Below are 21,439 nucleotides of genomic sequence, written 5' to 3'. Positions count from 1 at the left end.
CGGGCTCCACCTCCGCCTGAGCTCCACGTGGCGGGTCCACCTCCGCTTAAGCCCCACGTTCTATGCGCATTTGCGTTGGAAACAAAAAAAAAAAAAAAAAAAACGGGGAAGGGAAGGGAAAAGGAAATTTTGCATCTACGACGCAACCAAGTCACGTCTCTGTCGCCATATGCACGTTATTCTAAATTCGGTTGTCTGCTCGTTTCATTTATGCAGCTCGTTTCAGTTATGTCTTTCTTCACATTTTCCAGTCTTTCCTCCACGATTTAGCTAGACATCTCTCTGCAGGTATAGGAGTCTCATACAAACTTACCTTCATCTCCTCAGATCAGTCGAGTTTTCAGTAGGTCCAACCTGCACCGGGTCGGACGGTGCCTCCTTAGGTTCCGTATAGGAGAAAAACCCGGTCCCAGGGATTTATAGGCTCACCAAGCCTGGATTTTGCCACCATGTCCCAGGCTGGCAGCGAGGACTACACGGCTCCGTTGTCTCCGTCTCTCGTCTCAGAGAGCGGCAGCCAAAGGTCCTTCAGAACATGGACCATTCCCAGGCTGACGGCCGAGTTGAGGCGTAGGGGTGTACCCTTCCCAGCTACAGCCAGAAAGGCCGAGCTTTTCGGGCTCCTCTTTCCTCCCCCAGCCGCGGTTGAGGATAGTGCCCAGCAGGCCTCCCTGGGCTCTATCGCTGCTTCCATCACGCAGCTTCACACGCTGGTGTCATCCCTGACGACCTCAATGTCAGAAGTTCAGAGTCGGGTGGCCCTCCTCGAGACCCGCCCAGTCGTTTCTCCTCCTATACCAGCTTCACAAGCAGTGGAGAACACCAGCGCAGGTACCCCCGGGTGTACACCAGTAGTGTACCCTTCTCATTTAATATCAGCCAACATCAGGAAGGACATCCTAGAGGGAAAGGACGTCAATCTGGCTTCACTCCTGATATCCATTCATGAGCTGGCAGAAAATAAAGCTTACACTTGGGGGGACGTGTCGGTGGTCCTCAAAGCCAAAGACCCCAGGCTGGACAGGAAGCTTTCAGTCACCGAGTTCACCTTGGCCTTCGGCATGCTGAGGGATGTCATCTGCTCGGCCTCCCCCGGCAGGAGGGAGGAACTGGATCGTTACCTCCACGTAGTAGTTGACCTGGGGTACAAATACGGCGGTTTTGCATTTTATGACTATCACCGCTCCTTCTCCGCTAAGGCGGCCGCCAGGCTCTCCCAATTTCAGATACCTACGGATTGGAGTGTCTTGGACACCGAGTTGTTCTGCCGACACTTCGCAGGGCTGCGGTCTCCTCTTTGTGCCATTTGCCAGTCGGCTACTCACACCGCGACTTGGTGTGCCAGCTCAGTGGCAACCCCGCCCGTAGACGGTCCATCGACCTCAGGCACTGCCCAGGCCCTACCAGCGCCGGTACGCCTGCCGCAGACGGATAAACTGGGGCGCCCGGTCAAGACCTTGGGAGGCGCAGCCATCTGTAACAACTACAACAGCGGGTCGTGCAATTTCAGCCAGTGCAGGCTGCTCCATGTATGCTCACGATGTAATAGAGCTCATCCCAGGCTCATGTGCGAGGTCAAGCAGGCTAGAAAATCTTGACTAAGCCGGGTCAACGTGTCGTGGCTCAGTGTCTACCTCGCCAATCATCCCACCCCCTCACTTGCCACCTACCTAGTTCAGGGCTTTACTCAGGGCTTTCATACAGGACTTATTTCCCTCCCTCACCTTACACACGAGTGCCAGAACCTGCGGTCAGCAGCCACCGACGTACAAGCCATCGACCAGCTATTACGGGCAGAGCTAGACCGGGATTTCATCATAGGCCCTTTCACGAAGCCCCCATTTAACACCTGGCGAGTCAGCCCTATTGGGCTTGTCAAGGGCAAGTTCTCCAATAAACTTAGGTTGGTCTACGATTTGTCAGCGCCTTATTCTTCCTCTGTCCCCAGTCTTAATTCTCTTATCCCCTCTGAGGAGTTCTCCCTTAAATACGCGTCCGTAGACATGGCCATCCAGGCCATTCTCAAGTCAGGCACAGGAACATGGCTCTCCAAGGCCGACATCTCGGACGCCTTCAAGCTCCTTCCTATCCATCCATCTCTCTGGTGCTGGCATGGCATCAAATGGAGGGAGCTCTACTATTTTGCCACTAAGCTAACCTTCGGGTCCAAGAGTAGCCCCTGGCTCTTCGACTCGTTTGCGCAGGCTCTCGAATGGATCTTGCTGCACGTAGCCCAGTGCCAGGGAGTCATACACTATTTGGATGACTTCCTGCTGGTCGAGTCACCTGGCTCCCTTCCAGGGGATTTGGATAAACTAAGGGTGGTCTTCAATAACCTTGACGTCCCGATTGCTGAGCACAAGGTGGAGGGCCCTGCGCAGGCAATCACCTTCCTCGGGGTCAGCTTAAATACCAGCACTATGCAGGCCAGCCTCCCCCCGGATAAACTAAGCCGCATCAGGTCGGTCATGAGGGACTTCACCCGCACCAGAACTTGTACCAAGAGGCAGTTACAGTCCCTTCTCGGTATGCTTAATTTTGCCATGCGCATCATCCCTCAAGGTCGCGCTTTCATATCACGCCTGTTAGTCCTACTGTCTCATTCACAAGACCCGGAGCATATCCTCAGCCTGGACCCCGCAGCTATAGCTGATCTTGCCATGTGGGAGGAATTCCTGACGTCCTGGAATGGTGTGTCCCTGTTCATTCCCTCCGTGTCCTCCTCGTCACCGCAGGTCGTGACCGACGCAGCGGCCTCCACGGGTTTTGCGGCAATTTTTGGCCACCTCTGGCTCGCAGCCCCTTGGCCTCCTCAGATACTGGCTATTCCGGGCTTCACCGAGACGTCCTCCCTATTCGAGTTGTACCCCATCGTAGCCGCTGCCCATACGTGGGGCCGCAGTTGGTCCGGTCAAACAGTGACCTTTTCAACGGACAATCTCGCCACTGCGGAAATCATTAACAAAGGCAGGTCCAAGTCTCTGGAGATTATGTCCTTCCTGCGGCGACTGGTCCAGCTCTCGTTATTGTTTCAATTTAATGTTCATTGTGCCTTTATCCCCGGTAAATGTAATCGGGCAGCGGACGCCCTCTCCCGCTTTAACTTAGTTTCCTTTTTTGATCAGGTGCCCGGAGCCGGACCAACGTCAGCAGTTATCCCGGACTGGTCTCAACTGACCCTGGATTAACCCCTCACCTAGTAGCCGCGACTCAACTCATCAATCACTCCCTCGCAGACAATACCCGCAAGGCCTACCAAACAGCCTGGAGGGCCTTTAACCGTTTCTTAACATCTCACTCCACAGAGACCTCCCGGGTCAAGCAAGTTCTGGCCTTCATTGCCCATTGCCACTCGGACTTGGCGTTATCCTTCAACACGATCCGACTATACCTGGCCGGGGTACAACATTTTACGTCCCTCCAGGACCCTGCTGAACCCTCCTTGTTCACTTTTCACGCCATTCGGGCCGTCATGCGTGGCATCCAGAAACGCCAGCCTGCGGCCTCCCTCAAACGCCTGCCTATCACAGGAGACGTTTTCAGAAACATGTCCGATATTCTGGCCACTGCACCTTTCGGACTCCACACTAGTATCATTATACAAGCAGCCATACACCTGGCCTTCTACGGCTTCTTGCGGCCAGGCGAGTTTACCTCCAGTAGCCCCTCAGCTCGCACGCTATGCAAGCACCACCTGGTCAGGCACGGAGACCATTTCATCCTACATATAGCAGTATCCAAGACGCAGCAGCTCGGCCCAGGGACGGACATACATTTTTATAAAACTAACAACCGCTGGTGCCCGGTCGCCATGCTCACCCGCTTGTTGACCCTTCTGGCCGATCAACCAGGAACTGGCCCGCTTCTGCCATTCCACGGTAAGCCACTGAACGCAGCCCAGTTCATGGAGCATGTCAGGATACTCCTGGGCATCCTTCACCTCAATCCGGCTCACTACTCCGGACATTCATTTCGGATCGGAGAGGCTTCAACTGCCTCCCGCCAAGGGGTCCCGGTCCACGTTATCAAAAAGTTGGGTAGGTGGAAGTCCGCCTGTTTCGCCCGTTACATACCCAATCCGCAAGTAGAGATGGCCCAGGCCTTCGTCAAGCTCACCCAGTAACAAACTCGAATCAATAAAGGCATTTCCTACCTGTATGTTTTGCCCCCTTATTTTGGTATACCCTACGTTAGGCCAGGGCACACTTTCAGGTCCGGTTCAAGTAAGCGAGTTTGTGTTAACCTTGTTTGTCATCCTTATCCGTATCGGTCAGAGGGCTCTGGGCCATAAATGGAAAGGCCAGTATGGTGGCCTGGAATTATGGGTGGAGCCCGGTGGAGTATATAACCAGCCCGTTCGCCTGGCTCCCTCGTCGGTTCCGGTGCGCGATACCCACCCACCCATCCCCTGTCAGGGCATTTCTCAAGCATTATACTCCTCGGGCGAGTACTCATTTCACTCCATTTCATTTTCATTTCATTTATTACTCATTTCTCTATCAAGGGTATGCCCCCTTATTTTGGTATACCCTACGTTAGGCCAGGGCACACTTTCAGGTCCGGTTCAAGTAAGCGAGTTTGTGTTAACCTTGTTTGTCATCCTTATCCGTATCGGTCAGAGGGCTCTGGGCCATAAATATATATATATATATATATATATATATTTTTTTTTTTTTTTTTTTTTTTTTTTTATTCATGTTGCACTTAATTTTGTATGCATTAGTTACAGTTTATTTTATTTATTCAGGCTGTCAGCGCTGTGGTACCTATACCTTTTTTTCCCAATAAATTACTTGCCACTCCATTCTTTGGCATGATCATGTCAGAGTAAAAATTTTCCCTAATAATGAAGTATTTGCACTTTGAAAACAATGAAGAATTTGAAATTACTCATCCAGCACCAAAACTCAAGAATATTTAGGAAGTATATCAAATGATTCTGAAGAATTTCCAATGGAGCTATGTGCCAGACAGAGACATCAGCATAGATGAAAGTCTAATGGCCTACAAGGGAAGGCTCAGCTGGATACAATATATGGCATTAAAGAGAGCATGATTTGGCATAAAATCCTTCATGCTATGTGAATCGACAACTGGTTACATTTGGAATTCTGTCCTATACACTGGGAAAGGAACCAAATTCAACCCAAATTACAGCAATTATGGAATGGCAACATCTTCCGTTCTTTCACTGATTGAGCCATTGCTAAATCAGGGCTATTGTGTAACTACAGACAACTTTTACACATCTCCTGGACTTTATGAGTTCCTTCTGCAGAACAAAACAGATGTCTATGGAACCGCTAGGGCTAACCGGCGTGACATGCCACCAATCTTTGTCAATAATGCCGCGTACACACGTAGCAGACTATCCGGTGGACTTAGTCTGGCGGACTTTCCGCCGAATTGTCCGACAGACTTTCCTAACAAGCTACCTGCCCACACACGGAACTTTTGCGGCGGACTAATACGGCGTACTAAGTCCACCAGCCTATCCGCCGTACTTTTGAAATGAACGGACTCGCCCACACACGCGGAAGAAAGTCCGCTCATTTTGAGCGTGTCTCCAGGTAGCCGGGGCCAGCGAAGGAGGCGTCGCTGGCCCCGTCACCTGGTATGGACTTAAAGGGGGGTCCCTACGCTGAAAAATCGGCGTGGCCCCCCCAGGTCCATATCAGACCCTTATCCGAGCACGCTACCTGGCCGGCCAGGAAAGGGGGTGGGGACAAACGAGCGCCCCCCCCCTGAGCCGTACCAGGCCGCGTGCCCTCAACATGGGGGGTGCCTTTGCCAAACCAAAGCACCTTGTCCCCATGTTGATGAGGACAAGGGCCTCTTCCCACCAACCCTGGCCGTTGGTTGTCGGGGTCTGCGGGCGGGGGGCTTATCGGAATCTGGGAGCCCCCTTTAATAAGGGGGCCCCCGGATCCCGGCCCCCCACCCTATGTGAATGAGTATGGGGTACAATGTACCCCTACCCATTCACCTGTGAAAAAAAGTAAAAAAAAACACAACACACAAGGGTTAAAATAGTTTATTGCACAGCTCCGGGGGTCTTGATCCATCTTCGGGGGTCTTCTCGCCAGACTCCTCCGCTATCTTCTGCTCTTTTGCTAGCTCTTTCACTAGCGGAAGAACCTGGCTTTCTTCTTCGCCAACGCCCTCTTCTTCCGACTTCTGAGGTCTTGTCCCCCTCTTCGGGGGTCTTGTCCCCCTCTTCGGTTCTTCTTGCCAGGCCACCGTGCCTTATTCTTCTTTTACAAGCGATGGCCCAGTCTTCTGTCGCTGCTGTCGCCATCGCCGTCTTCTGTTCTTCTCTTCTTCTCTTCTTCTCTTCTGGAGATGTTGCCTCGTTGCTGTCTCCGGTCACAATGGCAGGGATGTGGCGCGTGGCGACTTATATAGGGACATCGCCGGATGATGTTCCCGCCCTTTATGATGTCACAGTCTCAGCATCCTCTGGGACTGTGACATCATAATGGGCGGGGACATCATCCGGCGATGTCATGGTATGCACCATGTACCTCTGTCATGGTATGCACAAAAGGTGGGAAAGACATCATGAAGCCACAAGTAGTGATAGACTACAACACCATGAGAGGTGTTGACAGAGCCGACCAAGCAATGGCATTCTATCCAGCAATGCGAAAACACCAAAAAAAGTATTACAAGAAGATCTTCAGGCTTCTTCTTGAGCAATGCTTGTGGAATGCCTACATTTTGCTAAAAAAAAAAAAAAAAAAGAGTGACAAGCCTGTGGTTCATGTTGACTTTATTTGGAAAGTTGTCAACCTGATCTTTCTGAACCACCAAACACCAATGGCTGTGAATAGAGCTGGACGTCGTGCTGCTGGCGTTGTTAAACATTTGACTGGTTGTCACTTCATGGACTACATCCTACCAACTGAGAAAAAGTCAGCACCCACAAGGATGTGTGTGGTTTGTTGCTCAAAGCGTGATGACAGAGGAAAGAAAATCTGAAAGTGACCTGATTGTTCTGATTGTGACGTCGGACTTTGTGCATTTCCATGTTTCAAAATGTATCATACCCGGGATGTTTACTGAAGCAATATGACTAGTAATATTGCACCCCTGTTTGGATAAATTTCAGTGTTTTTGATTTGATTATATTATTGACTAAAATGTATTGAATACAATGTATTATTATTATATTATTATTTGTTATTGTTTATAGTTATATATTATATTATAATTTATGATTTTGTGTTTCAAACTTTATAATACCTGAGATATCTACTAGACTCTTGTTTGCACAGATTTAAGTGAGTTATTCCTAAGAATTACAGGCCTACAATATAAAACTCCAAATTTCCATGCAACAAAAATTGTACCGCTTTCAGCATCAAAAATCTGACATAATCATACCGCCAGGGAGGTTTAGGTAAAATTCTTGTGGTGACCCAGAATCCAAATGGATCACCAGGTAAACTGTTAATAAAACTACTAAAGTGCAATTATATCTGTTGCTTTGCTTACTCTTATTAGAGGGCATTCTCCCACTGTTCTCCCTTTCTGTGCTCTTCATCTGCGGGCTGACAGCTCCTAATGACTGAATGCATGTTGGAATGGGAAGATCACAATGTGATCATGACCTATTAGGTCTCAGTGCATAATCTCCCATTCTCAGATTGGTTTTTGCCTTGCAAGGAAATATGAAATGTTAATAAGTTCATGAAATTTATGTGACATTTACTAAAGGATGGTATTTTATATTTGCCTGAAATTCAATACTACATGTTATTTACCCATGAAGTGCTGTCAATATAGTAGATTAACCTTTTTCGTCCAGGGTGCATTCAAGTTTCTTCAGGGATGCCTTTGCACAATACCTAAAAATTTCCCAAAAATTGTATACAATCCAACAGATTTATCCAGCCTGCCGTTTAGTTATACAAAGCCGCAGGTTTTCATTATGTGCCAATACAACCTTATGCCCGCTGGCGCCCTAACAACCAATGATGTCATCAGTTGTTAAGGAGGACATCAGGTGCCCTCACAGCATCCTTGTTTGCCCTGCCCTTCTCTGTCAGCACTAAGGTCACATTAGTTGAGTGAGGGAGAGAATCGAGGGAAAAGGGAAACATTGAAATATTAGTCAGTACCAGTGTACAAAGGAGCATTTGCTTTGGAAGAATAGATCTCATCTAAGGTTGGGTGCCCTATGAGCGTGTAAATGTTGGTACATTATGTAAAACTATTAAGCACCCCATAGATTTTTTTTTTTTTTGTCATTCAACCAGTGGGTTGAATGCTAACAAATGACTTGATTCCCCAATCACACATTTGATGTGGCTGAGGAAATCCTCCTACTGTCTAAATACAATGATGAGCACCACCGGATATAGCCAGTGGGGCCGATGGAGCAGCAAAAATCCAACAGGGTGGATATACAGAAGCCACACAGTAAATTGACTATTTACAACCAGCGGTCCCATACATGGATGAAATTTGGCCGGTCCTTGCTGAACTAGTCTCATTTTAATCCATGTATGAGTGGCTTTAGTTTTGTTTTTTTTTAATTTTAGAATGGGGTGCCTCAGTAATGTGCATGATTTTAAAGGGTGCCTTGACTGAAAAAAAGTTGAGAAACACTGCTGTAGATCAAACTTTGTGAAAGCTTTATTGCTATACAGTCAAACATTACCATTCGGATCATGTTTCAGTTCAGGCAAAACAGCTGTAATAACAACTCCACCCTCCAATAACTTCTGAATGTCTTTTTTCAGAGAAATCAGGAAATATGTTATGACTTTTGTGTTCTGCCTGAATTAAAACACAACCTTACTTATAGTGGTGACAAAATGTGGTGCACTCCAACCATCAGCCAGGCCCACTGAGTACCAAATATTAAGTCTTGATAATTATGTAGGGAAATGCTAAATAATGATTTAAGCTAAACACTATATAATGTAAGTAAATAATTTTATCCAGTTCATATTAATATACAGTAGTAGGGATGGGCTTTATGTTCGGGTCGAACATGATTTAGACTCGAAAATTGGCTGTTCGCCCATTCGCCGAATAGCGAACAATTTGGGGTGTTCGCGGCAAAAGCCGCTGAACACCCTATAAAAGTCTATGGGAGAAATCAAAAGCGCTAATTTTAAAGGTTAATATGCAAGTTATTGTCATAAAAAGTGTTTGGGGACCTGAGACATGCCCCAGGGGACATGTATCAATGCAACAAAAAGTGCTAAAAACAACCGTTTTTTTAGGAGCAGTGATTTTAATAATGCTTAAAGTGAAACAATAAAAGTGTAATATTCCTTTAAATTTTGTACCTGGGGGGGTGTCTATAGTATGCCTGTAAAGTGGCGCATGTTTCCCATGTTTAGAACAGTCTGAGAGCAAAATTACATTTCTAAAGGAAAAAAAGTAATTTAAAACTACTCGCGGCTATAATGAATTGTGGGTCCCGCAATACGCATAAAGTCATGGGAAAAAAAACAGCATGGGATTCCCCACAGGGGAACCCCAAACCAAATTTTTTTTTAAAAATGCATGAGGGTCCCCCAAAATTCCATACCGGGCCCTTCAGGTCTGGTATGGATATTAAAGGGAACCCCACGCCAATTTAAAGAAAAATAATACGTGGAAATCACCCTCAACATCTATACAAGACCCTTATCCAAGCATGCAACCTGGCAGGCCGCAGCAAAAGAGGGGGGACGAGAGAGCTGCCCCCCTCTTCTTGAACCTTAGCAGTCCACATGCCCTTAACATGGGGAAGGTGCTTTGGGGTAGCCCCCCCAAAGCACCTTGTCCCCATGTTGATGGGGAGAAGGGCCTCATCCCCACAACCCTTGCCCGGTAGTTGTGGGGGTCTGTGGGCGTGGGGCTTATAGGGATTTTGAAGCCCCCTTTAGCAAGGGGACCCCCAGATCCCGACCCCCCGTGTGAATTGGTAATGGGGTACAAATGTACCCCCTACCATTTCACAAAAAAGTGTCAAAAATGTTAAAAAAGACAATAGCCAGTTTTGACAATTCCTTTATTAATGTCTTCTGCTTTCCCCACTTCTTCTTCGATCATCTTCTGTTCTTCCTTTGATTTTTTTCTTCTTCTTCCATATTGTTCCTTCCCTGTTTCTTCCTCTATCTTCCTCTGCTTCTTCCTCCGGTCTTCTCGTCCAGCATCTTCCTCTGGCTTCCTCTTCCACGCTTCATCCTCCGGACGATCTGCCTCAATGGGAGTCTCCCGCTGTGTGACGCTTCTGTTCTTGTTAAAGGGGGCTTCCAGATTCCGATAAGCCCCCCACCTGCAGACTCCCACAACCACCGGGCAAGGGTTGTGGAGATGAGGCCCTTCTCCCCATCAACATGGGGACAAGGTGCTTTGAGGGGGCTACCCAAAAGCACCCTCCTCATGCTGAGGGCATGTGGCCTGTTACAGTTCAGAAGGGGGGCTCTCTCGTCCCCCCTCTTTTCCTGCGGCCTGCCAGGTTGTGTGCTCGGATAAGGGTCTGGTATGGATTTCTGGGGGGACCTCATGCCATTTTTTTAAAAAATTTTGGCGTGAGGTTCCCCTTAAAATCAATGCCAGACCTGAAGGGTTTTGGGAATTTGGGGACCCCCCACGCATTTTTTTTTCTTTTTTTAATTTTGGTTTGGGGTTTCCCCATGCCGTTTTTTTTTTCAATGACTTTTATGTGTATTGCCGGGACCGACAATTCATTATAGCCACGAGTAGTTTTAAATGACTTTTTTCCTTTAGAAATGTAATTTTTGCTGTCAGACTGTTATACCCAGGGGAAACGTGCGCCACTTTACAGGCATGCTATAGACACCCCCCAGGTACGAAATTTAAAGGAATATTACACTTTTATTGTTTCACTTTAAAATCACTGCTCCCAAAAAAACAGCTGTTTTTAAAACTTTTTTTGCATTGATACATGTCCCCTGGGGCAGGACCCAGGTCCCCAAACGCTTTTTATGACAATAACTTGCATATAAGCCTTTAAAATTAGCACTTTTGATTATTCATGTTCCCATAGACTTTAACGGTGTTCGCGTATTCAAACAAATTTTTTGCCTGTTCGCATTTTCTGGTTGCAAACCGAACTGGGGGTGTCCGGCTCATTCCTATACAGTAGTTTTATTATAGAAAAAACATATATATACTCGCACTCTGTGTTGAATAACAAATGCAATCCCCTGCAGTTGGTGTACACAAAGTGCTAAATCACTTTTCACATCATTTTTGCAATATTACAGCACTTATAGTGTAGGCAAATAATATAATACAAATAAATATGATAAATAAATTAGTAATTCAAGTGACAAAAATATATAGTAAGAATCCAAATAGTATGAAAAAATGTCTTAATCAATGCAATCAATGCAATGCAATCAATAAGTATATTATCCTCCTGTAAAGTGCTCCAAATTCCATAGGAAAAAGTGCTGAAGTGCTTCAAGTAAACATGCCCTGTAGTGTGCCCCACTCCCCTCTTGTATGCCTACTCACCAGAAAAAATTGACCCTCAGCTTTTCAGTCCGTGATGGGTCAGACAAGCTTATATCTGGTGGTGGGGATGTCAGAGGACTTTGTGGTATATGAATTTGGGTCTCCAAGTTGCTGCTCCTAAGAGCAGCTCGAATTCCACCAGGCTCAAAGAAGAGAGAAGGTACTCATAGTGAATTACTGTATAAAATAGGTTTATTAGCACAATTAAAATTCACAAAAAAAATGTCAGGAACAAACAGGCATTTCAATACTAGCAAGGACTCTTCTGGGTTCTCAGTTGAGAACCCGGAAGAGCCCTTGCTAGAGCCCTTGCTAGTTAGCTGAGTTCCATCAAATTCCAGCTGAAAAACAAAGCCCTAAACATCTCCCCAGGATGTCAGTTCTCTACTGCTTTTTCGGAATCCAGGGGTAATTCTTGCTTAGCTGACAAATACGTTCCTGGGTCTCCTGGAGGAATCATGTATATTTTAACTACAAGTACTAAAGTGTATATTTTAACATTGCTGAGTTTTTAACAGAAATATATGGAAAACTCGCAGCAGTCAGAGGCTCACGTGGATGGGAAGAAATCACCATGCTATCATCATGGAGAGCTTTATAGATCCAAAGCACCAAAGACTTTATTAAATGCTAGTTAAAATTGTCTCTATTTATTAACATTGACTGCCAAATGTGAGAAAAGTGGATTTTGTTTGTGGGTTGCAGGCTAAAGAGTAAACGGTTTTTATTGGATATACTCTATGACCATATTGCTTTTTGAAACATATTTTCTTTTTGCAGCTGCTTTAACCTTCAAGTGTCTACAAGACCAGTGGCCAGTTTATTGTAAAGTTATACGGGAGAAGAATCTCTGTCAAGACATGAGATGGTACCAGCGCTGCTGTGAAACATGCAGGGACTTTTATGCTCAGAAAATGCAACACCGGAGTTGACCTTAGTTTTGACACATTTAATAATGTTACAATACCTAAAGAAACCCACATCTCTAGCATATCGCAACCAAAATATTTCAGATTTCATATAATTTAATCAATTTAATTTATTATTTTTTTTCACGTTACGCATCACACTTGCTTTTTTACATCACACATTTCTGCTGTGTAACCTACATTTTTGCAAGTCAGAAACATATTTCTGCTTTTATAAAAAAAAAATCAAAATCTCCTGGGTCATTTATGAATGGCAAAGCTCATGCAAAGGTGCTTAACATTGTATTGTGATTTGTCAGAGACAATGCAAAGTGAAGACACCCTTGTGTCTATACAGGAAGGCATTTGATCCATCTGTAAACAATCAGATCATTAGGATACTAGTTTTTCATGAGACATGCCAGTCCAATGTTCAATGTATGTAAGCTCCCCGTTAAAGTAGAACTTTGGGCATTTAGGCAAAACTTTTTTTTCTTTTCATTTTGAATAGAGTAAGGGAAGGTTAAAACCCCTGTCCATTTATTTTTTATTTTTTGGCATCTGTATCCCATTGGGGAGATTTACCTTCAATTTGTGTCCCTTAATCTAATCAGGAAACGAGAGGAAATTCCTGCAAATTAAGGGAATCCCCCCCCCCCCCCCATGTCACCAGAACGAATGTCCCCATGTTAATATTTTGCCACTATTATTATTCTGGGGACAACCCAAAATGTAGGGATTTTATTTTACTTTCACTTTCAATGATAATGGTACACAGGACAAATAGAGAGGGCACATCTCCCTAATAGGGACACAGGCAGCAATACAAACTTAATGGCTGTTGTAATCAATCTTTACTCTATCCTAACCAAAAAAAAAAAGTTTGCCTATAGATATACTTAAAACAATGGTCTTGACTGGTATTATGCAGCAAAGAGCAAAATTATTAGACATGTGCATTCGTTTTCGTCCGAATGCATTTTCGTCCGAATTTCAGCTATTTTCGTTTTCGTTTTGACAAACGATAACGAAAGCACAAAATCCGAAAAACGAAAGATCCGACATAAATAAATGCTTTATTTTCGTTTTCATTGTTACAACAGTTCGATATAGAATAGGAGATTCGACATGACTCTGACGATAACAATCTGTCTATAGAACCTGTGGTCGAATGTGCTTAACCTTACCTCTATTAGTCCAAGATTATATAGAGAAAATATTCGACAGAGAAAAAAGATTTGACAGAGAGAAAAGATTCTGCAAGTTACTGTCCTAAAAAGTGTTTGGGGACCCGGGTCCTGCCCCAGGGGACATGTATCAATGCAAAAAAAAGTTTTAAAAACGGCCGTTTTTTCGGGAGCACTGATTTTAATAATGATTAAAGTGAAACAATAAAAGTGTAATATTCCTTTAAATTTCGTAGGGGGGGGGTTGTCTATAGTATGCCTGTGAAGGGGCGCATGTTTCCCGTGCTTAGAATTGTCCCTGCACAAAGTGTCATTTATGCAGGAAAAAAAGTCCTTTAAAATCACTCGCAGCTATAATGAATTGTCGGCTCCCGTAATACAGAGAACACTCATTGAAAGTCATTGATAAAAAAATAAATAAATAAATAAATAAAAAAGCGTGGGGGTCCCCCAAATTCAATTTCCAGGCCCTTCAGGTCTGGTATGGATATTAAGGGGAACCCTGCCTCAAATTTAAGAAAAAATTTGACGTGGGGTTCCCCCTAAATATCCATAACCAGACCCTTCAGGTCTGGTATGGATATTAAGGGGAACCCCGCATCAAATTTAAAAAAAATTTGACATGGGGTTCCCCCTAAAAATCCATACCAGACCCTTTATCCGAGCACGCAACCTGGCAGGCCGCAGGAAAAGAGGGGGGGACGAGAGAGCGGCCCCCCATCCCTCCTGAACCGTACCAGGCCACATGCCCTCAACATTGGGAGGATGCTTTGGGGGTCCGTGACCCCTCAAAGCACCTTGTCCCCATGTTGATGAGGACAAGGGCCTCATCCCCACAACCCTGGCCGGTGGTTGTGGAGGTCTGCGGGCGGGGGGCTTATCAGAATCTGGAAGCCCCCTTTAACAAGGGGACCCCCAGATCCCGGCCCCCCCCCTGTTTGAAATGGTAAGGGGGTACAAAAGTACCCCTACCATTTCACAAAGAAAGTGTAAAAAATGGTTAAATAAAACAAACACACTTTTGAAAAATTCCTTTATTAAAAATAAAAAAAAGATTCCAGCGGCGGTAATCCACTCTTGCTATCCAGCGACGGACGGTCAGCTCTCCATCGATGTCTAATGTCATCCAGCGCAGCGCAGCATCCTTCTTCTGTCTCCGTGGAGGAGACACTACAGACATTCCGGCGGCTTGACGTTTCTTATATAGGGTGGGCGGGGCCACCCGTCACCTGACCCCGCCCCCCTCTGACGCAAGGGGAAACCCGGGGTTCCCTGTGACGTAGGGGTGACCCGCACCCCTCTGATGTAACACAGGCAGGTTTCCGTTACATCAGAGGGGGGCGGGGTCACCCATACGTCACGGGGAACCCCGGGTTTCCCCTTGCGTCAGAGGGGGGCGGGGTCAGGTGACGGGTGGCCCCGCCCTCCGTATATAAGAAACGTCAGCGCCGGAATGCCTCCAGTGTCTCCGTGGAGGAGACAGAAGAAGGATGCTGCGCTGCGCTGGATGACATTAGACATCGATGGAGAGCTGACCGTCCGTCGCTGGATAGCAAGAGTGGATTACCGTCGCTGGAATCTTTTTTTTATTTTTAATAAAGGAATTTTTAAAAAGTGTGTTTGTTTTATTTAAACATTTTTTACACTTTCTTTGTGAAATGGTAGGGGTACTTTTGTACCCCCTTACCATTTCAAACAGGGGGGGGGGCCGGGATATGGGGGTCCCCTTGTTAAAGGGGGCTTCCAGATTCTGATAAGCCCCCCGCCCGCAGACCTCCACAACCACCGGCCAGGGTTGTGGGGATGAGGCCCTTGTCCTCATCAACATGGGGACAAGGTGCTTTGAGGGGTCACGGACCCCCAAAGCATCCTCCCAATGTTGAGGGCATGTGGCCTGGTACGGTTCAGGAGGGAGGGGGGGCCGCTTTCTCGTCCCCCCCTCTTTTCCTGCGGCCTGCCAGGTTGCGTGCTCGGATAAAGGGTCTGGTATGGATTTTTAGGGGGAACCCCACGTCAATTTTTTTTTTTAATTTGACGCGGGGTTCCCCTTAATATCCATACCAGACCTGAAGGGTCTGGTTATGGATATTTAGGGGGAACCCCACGTCAAATTTTTTCTTAAATTTGAGGCAGGGTTCTCCTTAATATCCATACCAGACCTGAAGGGCCTGGTAATTGAATTTGGGGGACCCCCACGCTTTTTTTTTTATTTATTTATTTTTTTTTTTTTTTATCAATGACTTTCAATGAGTGTTCTCTGTATTACGGGAGCCGACAATTCATTATAGCTGCTAGTGATTTTAAAGGACTTTTTTTCCTGCATAAATGACACTTTGTGCAGGGACTGTTCTAAGCACGGGAAACATGCGCCCCTTCACAGGCATACTATAGACAACCCCCCCCTACGAAATTTAAAGGAATATTACACTTTTATTGTTTCACTTTAATCATTATTAAAATCACTGCTCCCGAAAAAACGGCCGTTTTTAAAACTTTTTTTTGCATTGATACATGTCCCCTGGGGCAGGACCCGGGTCCCCAAACACTTTTTAGGACAGTAACTTGCAAATTAGCCTTTAAAATTAGCACTTTAGATTTTGAACGTTGGAGTCCCATAGACTTTAATAGGGTTCTAAAGTATGCTATATAGTTAGCTCCGTCGAATCTTCTTTATACATTCGACAGACACCATAAGCCTTCCAAGACAGATTCGACCGTAATTCATGTGGATTTTCGGACAAATGCAATTTTTGAACGAAAAACGAAATAAATAAAAACGAATTTCGGGAGTAACTAAATAAATTAAGTTTTCAGACGAAAACGAAATTCCGAAACGAAATATTTTACTCTGCACATGTCTAAAAATTATTAGAGAAGTGCTGGCTTTTCTTGCACTGTGTTACTAATGGCACCTCCACTGGATATGCACTGAGATTGCAAGGTGAGTGATATGTGTGCAGGATAGACATATAGTTGATGCCAATATCTACCACCCCTGACCAGGTAACAGAATGTAATGCAGAATCTAGTGTTAGTCAGTTGAAAGTTTTTACCCTAATCTCTTTATGCTTTTCCAGTCCAGTGCCTTTGTATAAGGACTAAATAAATATGTTAGTCTAAGAGCGAAACATTGCCATTCCTGTATATGGCCTAAGCTATAGCTTTTCACAATAGCAAACTTGTGTATGCGTGTCAACTCATAAATGACCCATGACTGTTGCACTTAATGGGTTGGTTCCCCTTTAATGATATTTTGTAAAACATTAAATATGCAAGACAGCATTAAATGTATGGTAAAACACTGTCCTCCATTTTAAAAAACATATACTTACTTTAAAAGCTGCTTCTACTGTGGGTTCAACCTTTCCGTCTTGCCTTTGGATGCATGGCCCCAGTACCTCCGAAATAAGCACTCAGCTATATAAAGCTTGTTTTAACATACACGCACAGTCTACTCTCTCTCACTCCCGGGGCTGAGCTTAGCATCTGGCAAGTGAGAGAGTGACAGTCTACTGCGAATGCAATTTAGGTAAGCCAAGTTTTCTCAGCTGAGTGCATGTTCTTGAGGTATTGGCGCTGTGCATGCAACGGCAGGACGGAGAGGGGGAGCCTAAATTAGAAGCAGCTTCAAATGAAAGAATGATTTGTAAAAATGGAGAGCAACATTTTAATGTACACTGTAAGCTGTAATACATATGGATTTTTTTCAAATGTCATTGAAGTAACCCTTTAATATTACCAAATAGGGAAAGAAGAACCACACTATAGTACAGAGAAAGAATCTTAAATAATAACCACCATTTAGCAGAAATATGATTTCTAACATTTTAAGCTATAAGAAACTAAGCCATCACAAAATATATATGTATCTAAAAAAAAGTCTATTTCTAGAGCTATACTAAGAGAAAAAAAATTCAACTGAGTTTTACTAGAGGCATTATTTTAAGCAGATTGTGAAGCTCAATGGACAACTCAATCTTTATCCCATAATATTGTAATTACTTCATTCCTAAATTGAAATGTATTTGTATTAAACATTTTGCAAGTCAGGATATCTAAAATGTGATCTCCATAAAATTGTTCTACCTCGTCAGTACCCTTGTTGTCAGAAGCATCATGGGGACCAGTGTTGAGTCCAGCAGATATTAACATCTCCCAGACTGTGATCCAGAATATGACAAATACTCTTATTAATGGCTCTGGGTAGGACTGTTAACTGCAATCTGATTGGTTGACTGCAAGTCACTAGATTGTGACATATGCAATTCGCTTTCAGCAGTCACTACATCACATCGGCTCACAGGATGGCAAATTTTACAATTGGCTCCTCAATGATTCTGATACTTGGGCTGCGGTGCTATATAATAATCTATGGAGTTCACCCAATAAATTAGACCAACGCTAGATACTCATTTATAGTTTTAAGGGTGGCAACCTTAAAGTGCACTGGTGCCCACACTATGAAGGGCCTCCATTAGATGTTATGGAGCCCCGTACATTATAACCCCCCAACTCCATCCAATTCTCCCCTTCTTCCCCATAGCCACACAGTCACAGGAAACAGTGGTGACCAGAAGTATTGAGCTACTGGCTGAACACACCTTTCTACACTGAAGAAAGTTACCAGTGGCATTCCATACAGAAAGGGGATATACCAGGGTACGAGTCCTTCAACATACCCTGAGCTGTCCCTCCTCACTCAGCTTTTAGTAGCTTTCAGTACTCCTAATCCAGATGCTCCCTGTCTATCAACACTAAAGTGAGAACATCACTTCCACTCCCAGGCCTCATCCAAGGGGCATTGATAGTATTTTAAAAATACCTGGGGCTCCACTGGGGTACACACAGTGCTGAATGGTGGGTATGGCCACATTGTCCCGACAATGGGAAGGGCTTAAAGGGGTAAAGCTCAACAGAACCTGAGCCACCTCACTATACGCAAAGTACACCTCCACAAAGTGCACAGTATCTTTGTACCCACAAAATATGCTTTTAAAGAGATTTCGTCAGTTCAAGATTTTTTTTTAAGTTTCTATTAAAACATGACAAATTTATGATGTTTTTTTATTATGTGCTTTTTCCTTTTTTGTAAGCAATGCAAATTTAATGGGAATGTGACATCTCCAGGAGTGTTGCACTTGTCTATCTGCTTCTCCTGCAGCTACCAAAGCTCATGATGACACTGCTTGAGCAGCTTATCAATAGTATTAATGCAATTGCTTTAATCCTATAGCTCTGACAGCTCTGGAGAGAGACTCCAGAGCTGTCTGGGCTACAGGATGAAAATAAAATTTTAAAAATACTATCAGTAAACAGTTCCTGCTCACAACCCCTGCATGATTATTATCAGTGTGTACATTTGCAGGGAGTCTTTCCAGAGCTGTTTGCAAACAGAAACACTCAGGAGCTAAATCACACCCGTGGTAGCAGGTGCAGCTCATTGTAAAGTCGTACACTGACGATGGACGATGCAAAGACTGAAAGCAGTGGCCACTTGCCAGTAGTATGAATGAATAACAGTTATTCCATTCTATAGCCCTAACAGCACCTGATAGACATTCTCCTGGGCTGTCGGGGGTGCAAAACTAAAACACTTTTATTAATTTATACTATCAGCAAATGGCTCAAGCGCTGTCAGTGGTAGAGAATGGTGGAAGAAATTAGGAGCATTCCCAAAAGTGTTGGATTCGTATTTATTTTGCATAGCCTATACATTAAGGGAAAAGTAAGCAATTCAAAAATTGCACAAATGTACAGTATCTATCATGAAAAGATACCCACACAGATGTCTCCGAAATCACCCTCAAATTCAGGACTGACATGCGGAAATGAAATTGTGTGAGTTCAGCTGAACTTGCACAAATTCATTCCCGCTGTCAGTGTGAACCTAGGTTAAAACCTAGAAGCTGATTGGTAACTCTACACAGCTGCACCAGATTTTGTGTACAAGTGATTTAGTAAATCTCCCTGATATGTTACATAATCTTAACCGTCTCTATGAGCTGCACACTCCTGATTGCTGCACTTCCAGAATACAAAAGCGAAGTGGTCAGGAGTACTTAATACACATCACAGAGTGTTAGCATCCTGATAAGTAAAAAACCCAAGCAAAACTTTTCCCTGTAGCTCCACCAAAAAAGGCAACCCACCCTACCTTCAGCAAACTCCGAGCAAAAACTACCCCCAACCTTCTGCCACCTCTCGCCTCTGTTCCCACTGCATATCTTGTCCACAGCTCACGATTGCATCCTTATCACTACTTACATCTGCCCCGCCTCATTCAGTGTTCACCTTTTTACTCCCTTGTCTACAAGCCACCTCTGCACCACCTCATTTACTGTTTGCCTCTCCACCCCTATCCTCTATGGCTCACCTCTTCACCTACTCATCAATGGCTCAATTCTACACCCGCTCCTCTACCATGCCACCTCTGTACCCATTTGTCTGCTGCTCCCCTCGGCACTCTCATGTCCAGCACTCACTCTACTCACAAACAATTCAGCTCCTTGCCCCTCTTCTCCACACTTACATACAACACAGACCCATGCCCCACTTACACTAGCATAGAATTTAAATTCCACCTCACACTGTGAGGTGGAATTACACTGAAGTACACTGAAGTGTCCTTGTACAGAACTCCTGTTCCTATCAGCTGGGAATGCATGGCTAGGGTCAGAATGCTAGGCAACATCGCACCACAGAGGCACCAGAAAACTTTAGAAAAAATGTCATGTAATTGCAGCTCCATTACCCAGGTCACCTAACCTGGAGTTGTAGGACATGTGCCTTGGGTACTCGCCCCTAGCGACACCCATGCTCATCTACACAAGAGCTCACCTTGGGTCCAAGCCAAACCCAGGCTTCCCTGCAAACCTGATGTGGCCCAGGCCTGTATCCATCTATTGGCAGCCCTCCTTTAACAAGCAGTAAAATAGCTTTTTCACAAGCTATCACTGCTCTCTCTCTTTCCATGTACTGTGAAGTCATTACAACAAAGCCTAAGAAGTTGGGTTTCAGTTTGTTTCCAACAGATTTCGAAACCTGGTGTTTGATTGCATTAAATTGCTGGTAGGCTGTCAATATTCTGCTCTCCATTAGAAGCAAAGGGGAAAAGAGTATGTTTTTTGTAGATAAAGTTCTCCACAATAGCTACAGTGCCTTGCGAAAGTATTTGGCCCCCTTGAACTTTTCAACTTTTGGTAGATTTGCAGTGGTCTGATACTCCTTCCATTTCAAAATGATCGCTTGCACAGTGCTCCTTGGGATGTTTAAAGCTTGGGAAATCTTTTTGTATCCAAATCCGGCTTTAAACTTCTCCACAACAGTATTACGGACCTGCCTGGTGTGTTCCTTGGTTTTCATGATGCTCTCTGCGCTTTCAACAGAACCCTGAGACTATCACAGAGCAGGTGCATTTATACAGAGACTTGATTACACACAGGTGGATTCTATTTATCAACATCAGTCATTTAGGACAACATTGGATCATTCAGAGATCCTCGCTGAACTTCTGGAGTGAGTTTGCTGCACTGAAAGTAAAGGGGTCGAATTATTTTGCACACCCCACTTTTCATTTTTTTATTAGTTAAAAAAGTTTCAAAAATCCAATAGATTTCGTTCTACTTCACAATTGTGTCTCACTTGTTGGTGATTCTTCACAAAAAATAAAAATGTTATATCTTTATGTTTGAAGCCTGAAATGTGGCAAAAGGTTGAAAAGTTCAAGGGGGCCCAATACTTTCGCAAGGCACTGTATACCTATAGAATTGAAGGGGGTTTGATTTAAAGTGCTTTTAATAAACACTACACTTTAATGTACATAGACTGGGCACAGGTTTACTTTAAGGTCTAAAATAG

General features: G+C 44.7%; 1 protein-coding gene across 1 annotated transcript in view; it reads left to right on the top strand.

The window, feature by feature from the left end:
• Positions 1 to 13,545, top strand: part of ADAMTS19 (ADAM metallopeptidase with thrombospondin type 1 motif 19) — a 354,949-nt gene extending 341,404 nt beyond the window's left edge. The window contains exon 24 of the mRNA XM_077463285.1: positions 12,268 to 13,545. Within this exon, the coding sequence (XP_077319411.1) occupies positions 12,268 to 12,419 (152 nt within the window). The 3' untranslated portion in view covers positions 12,420 to 13,545. The remainder of the gene's footprint in view (positions 1 to 12,267) is intronic.
• The last annotated feature ends 7,894 nt before the right edge of the window (positions 13,546 to 21,439 follow it).

This window comes from Lithobates pipiens, unplaced genomic scaffold (genome assembly GCF_037356315.1).
Source record: "Lithobates pipiens isolate NorthernLeopardFrog02 unplaced genomic scaffold, aLitPip1_a1.2 Scaffold_3, whole genome shotgun sequence".
NCBI lineage: Eukaryota > Metazoa > Chordata > Amphibia > Anura > Ranidae > Lithobates > Lithobates pipiens.
Note: the sequence above shows the minus strand (reverse complement) of the source record. Positions and strands in the feature narration are given on the sequence as shown.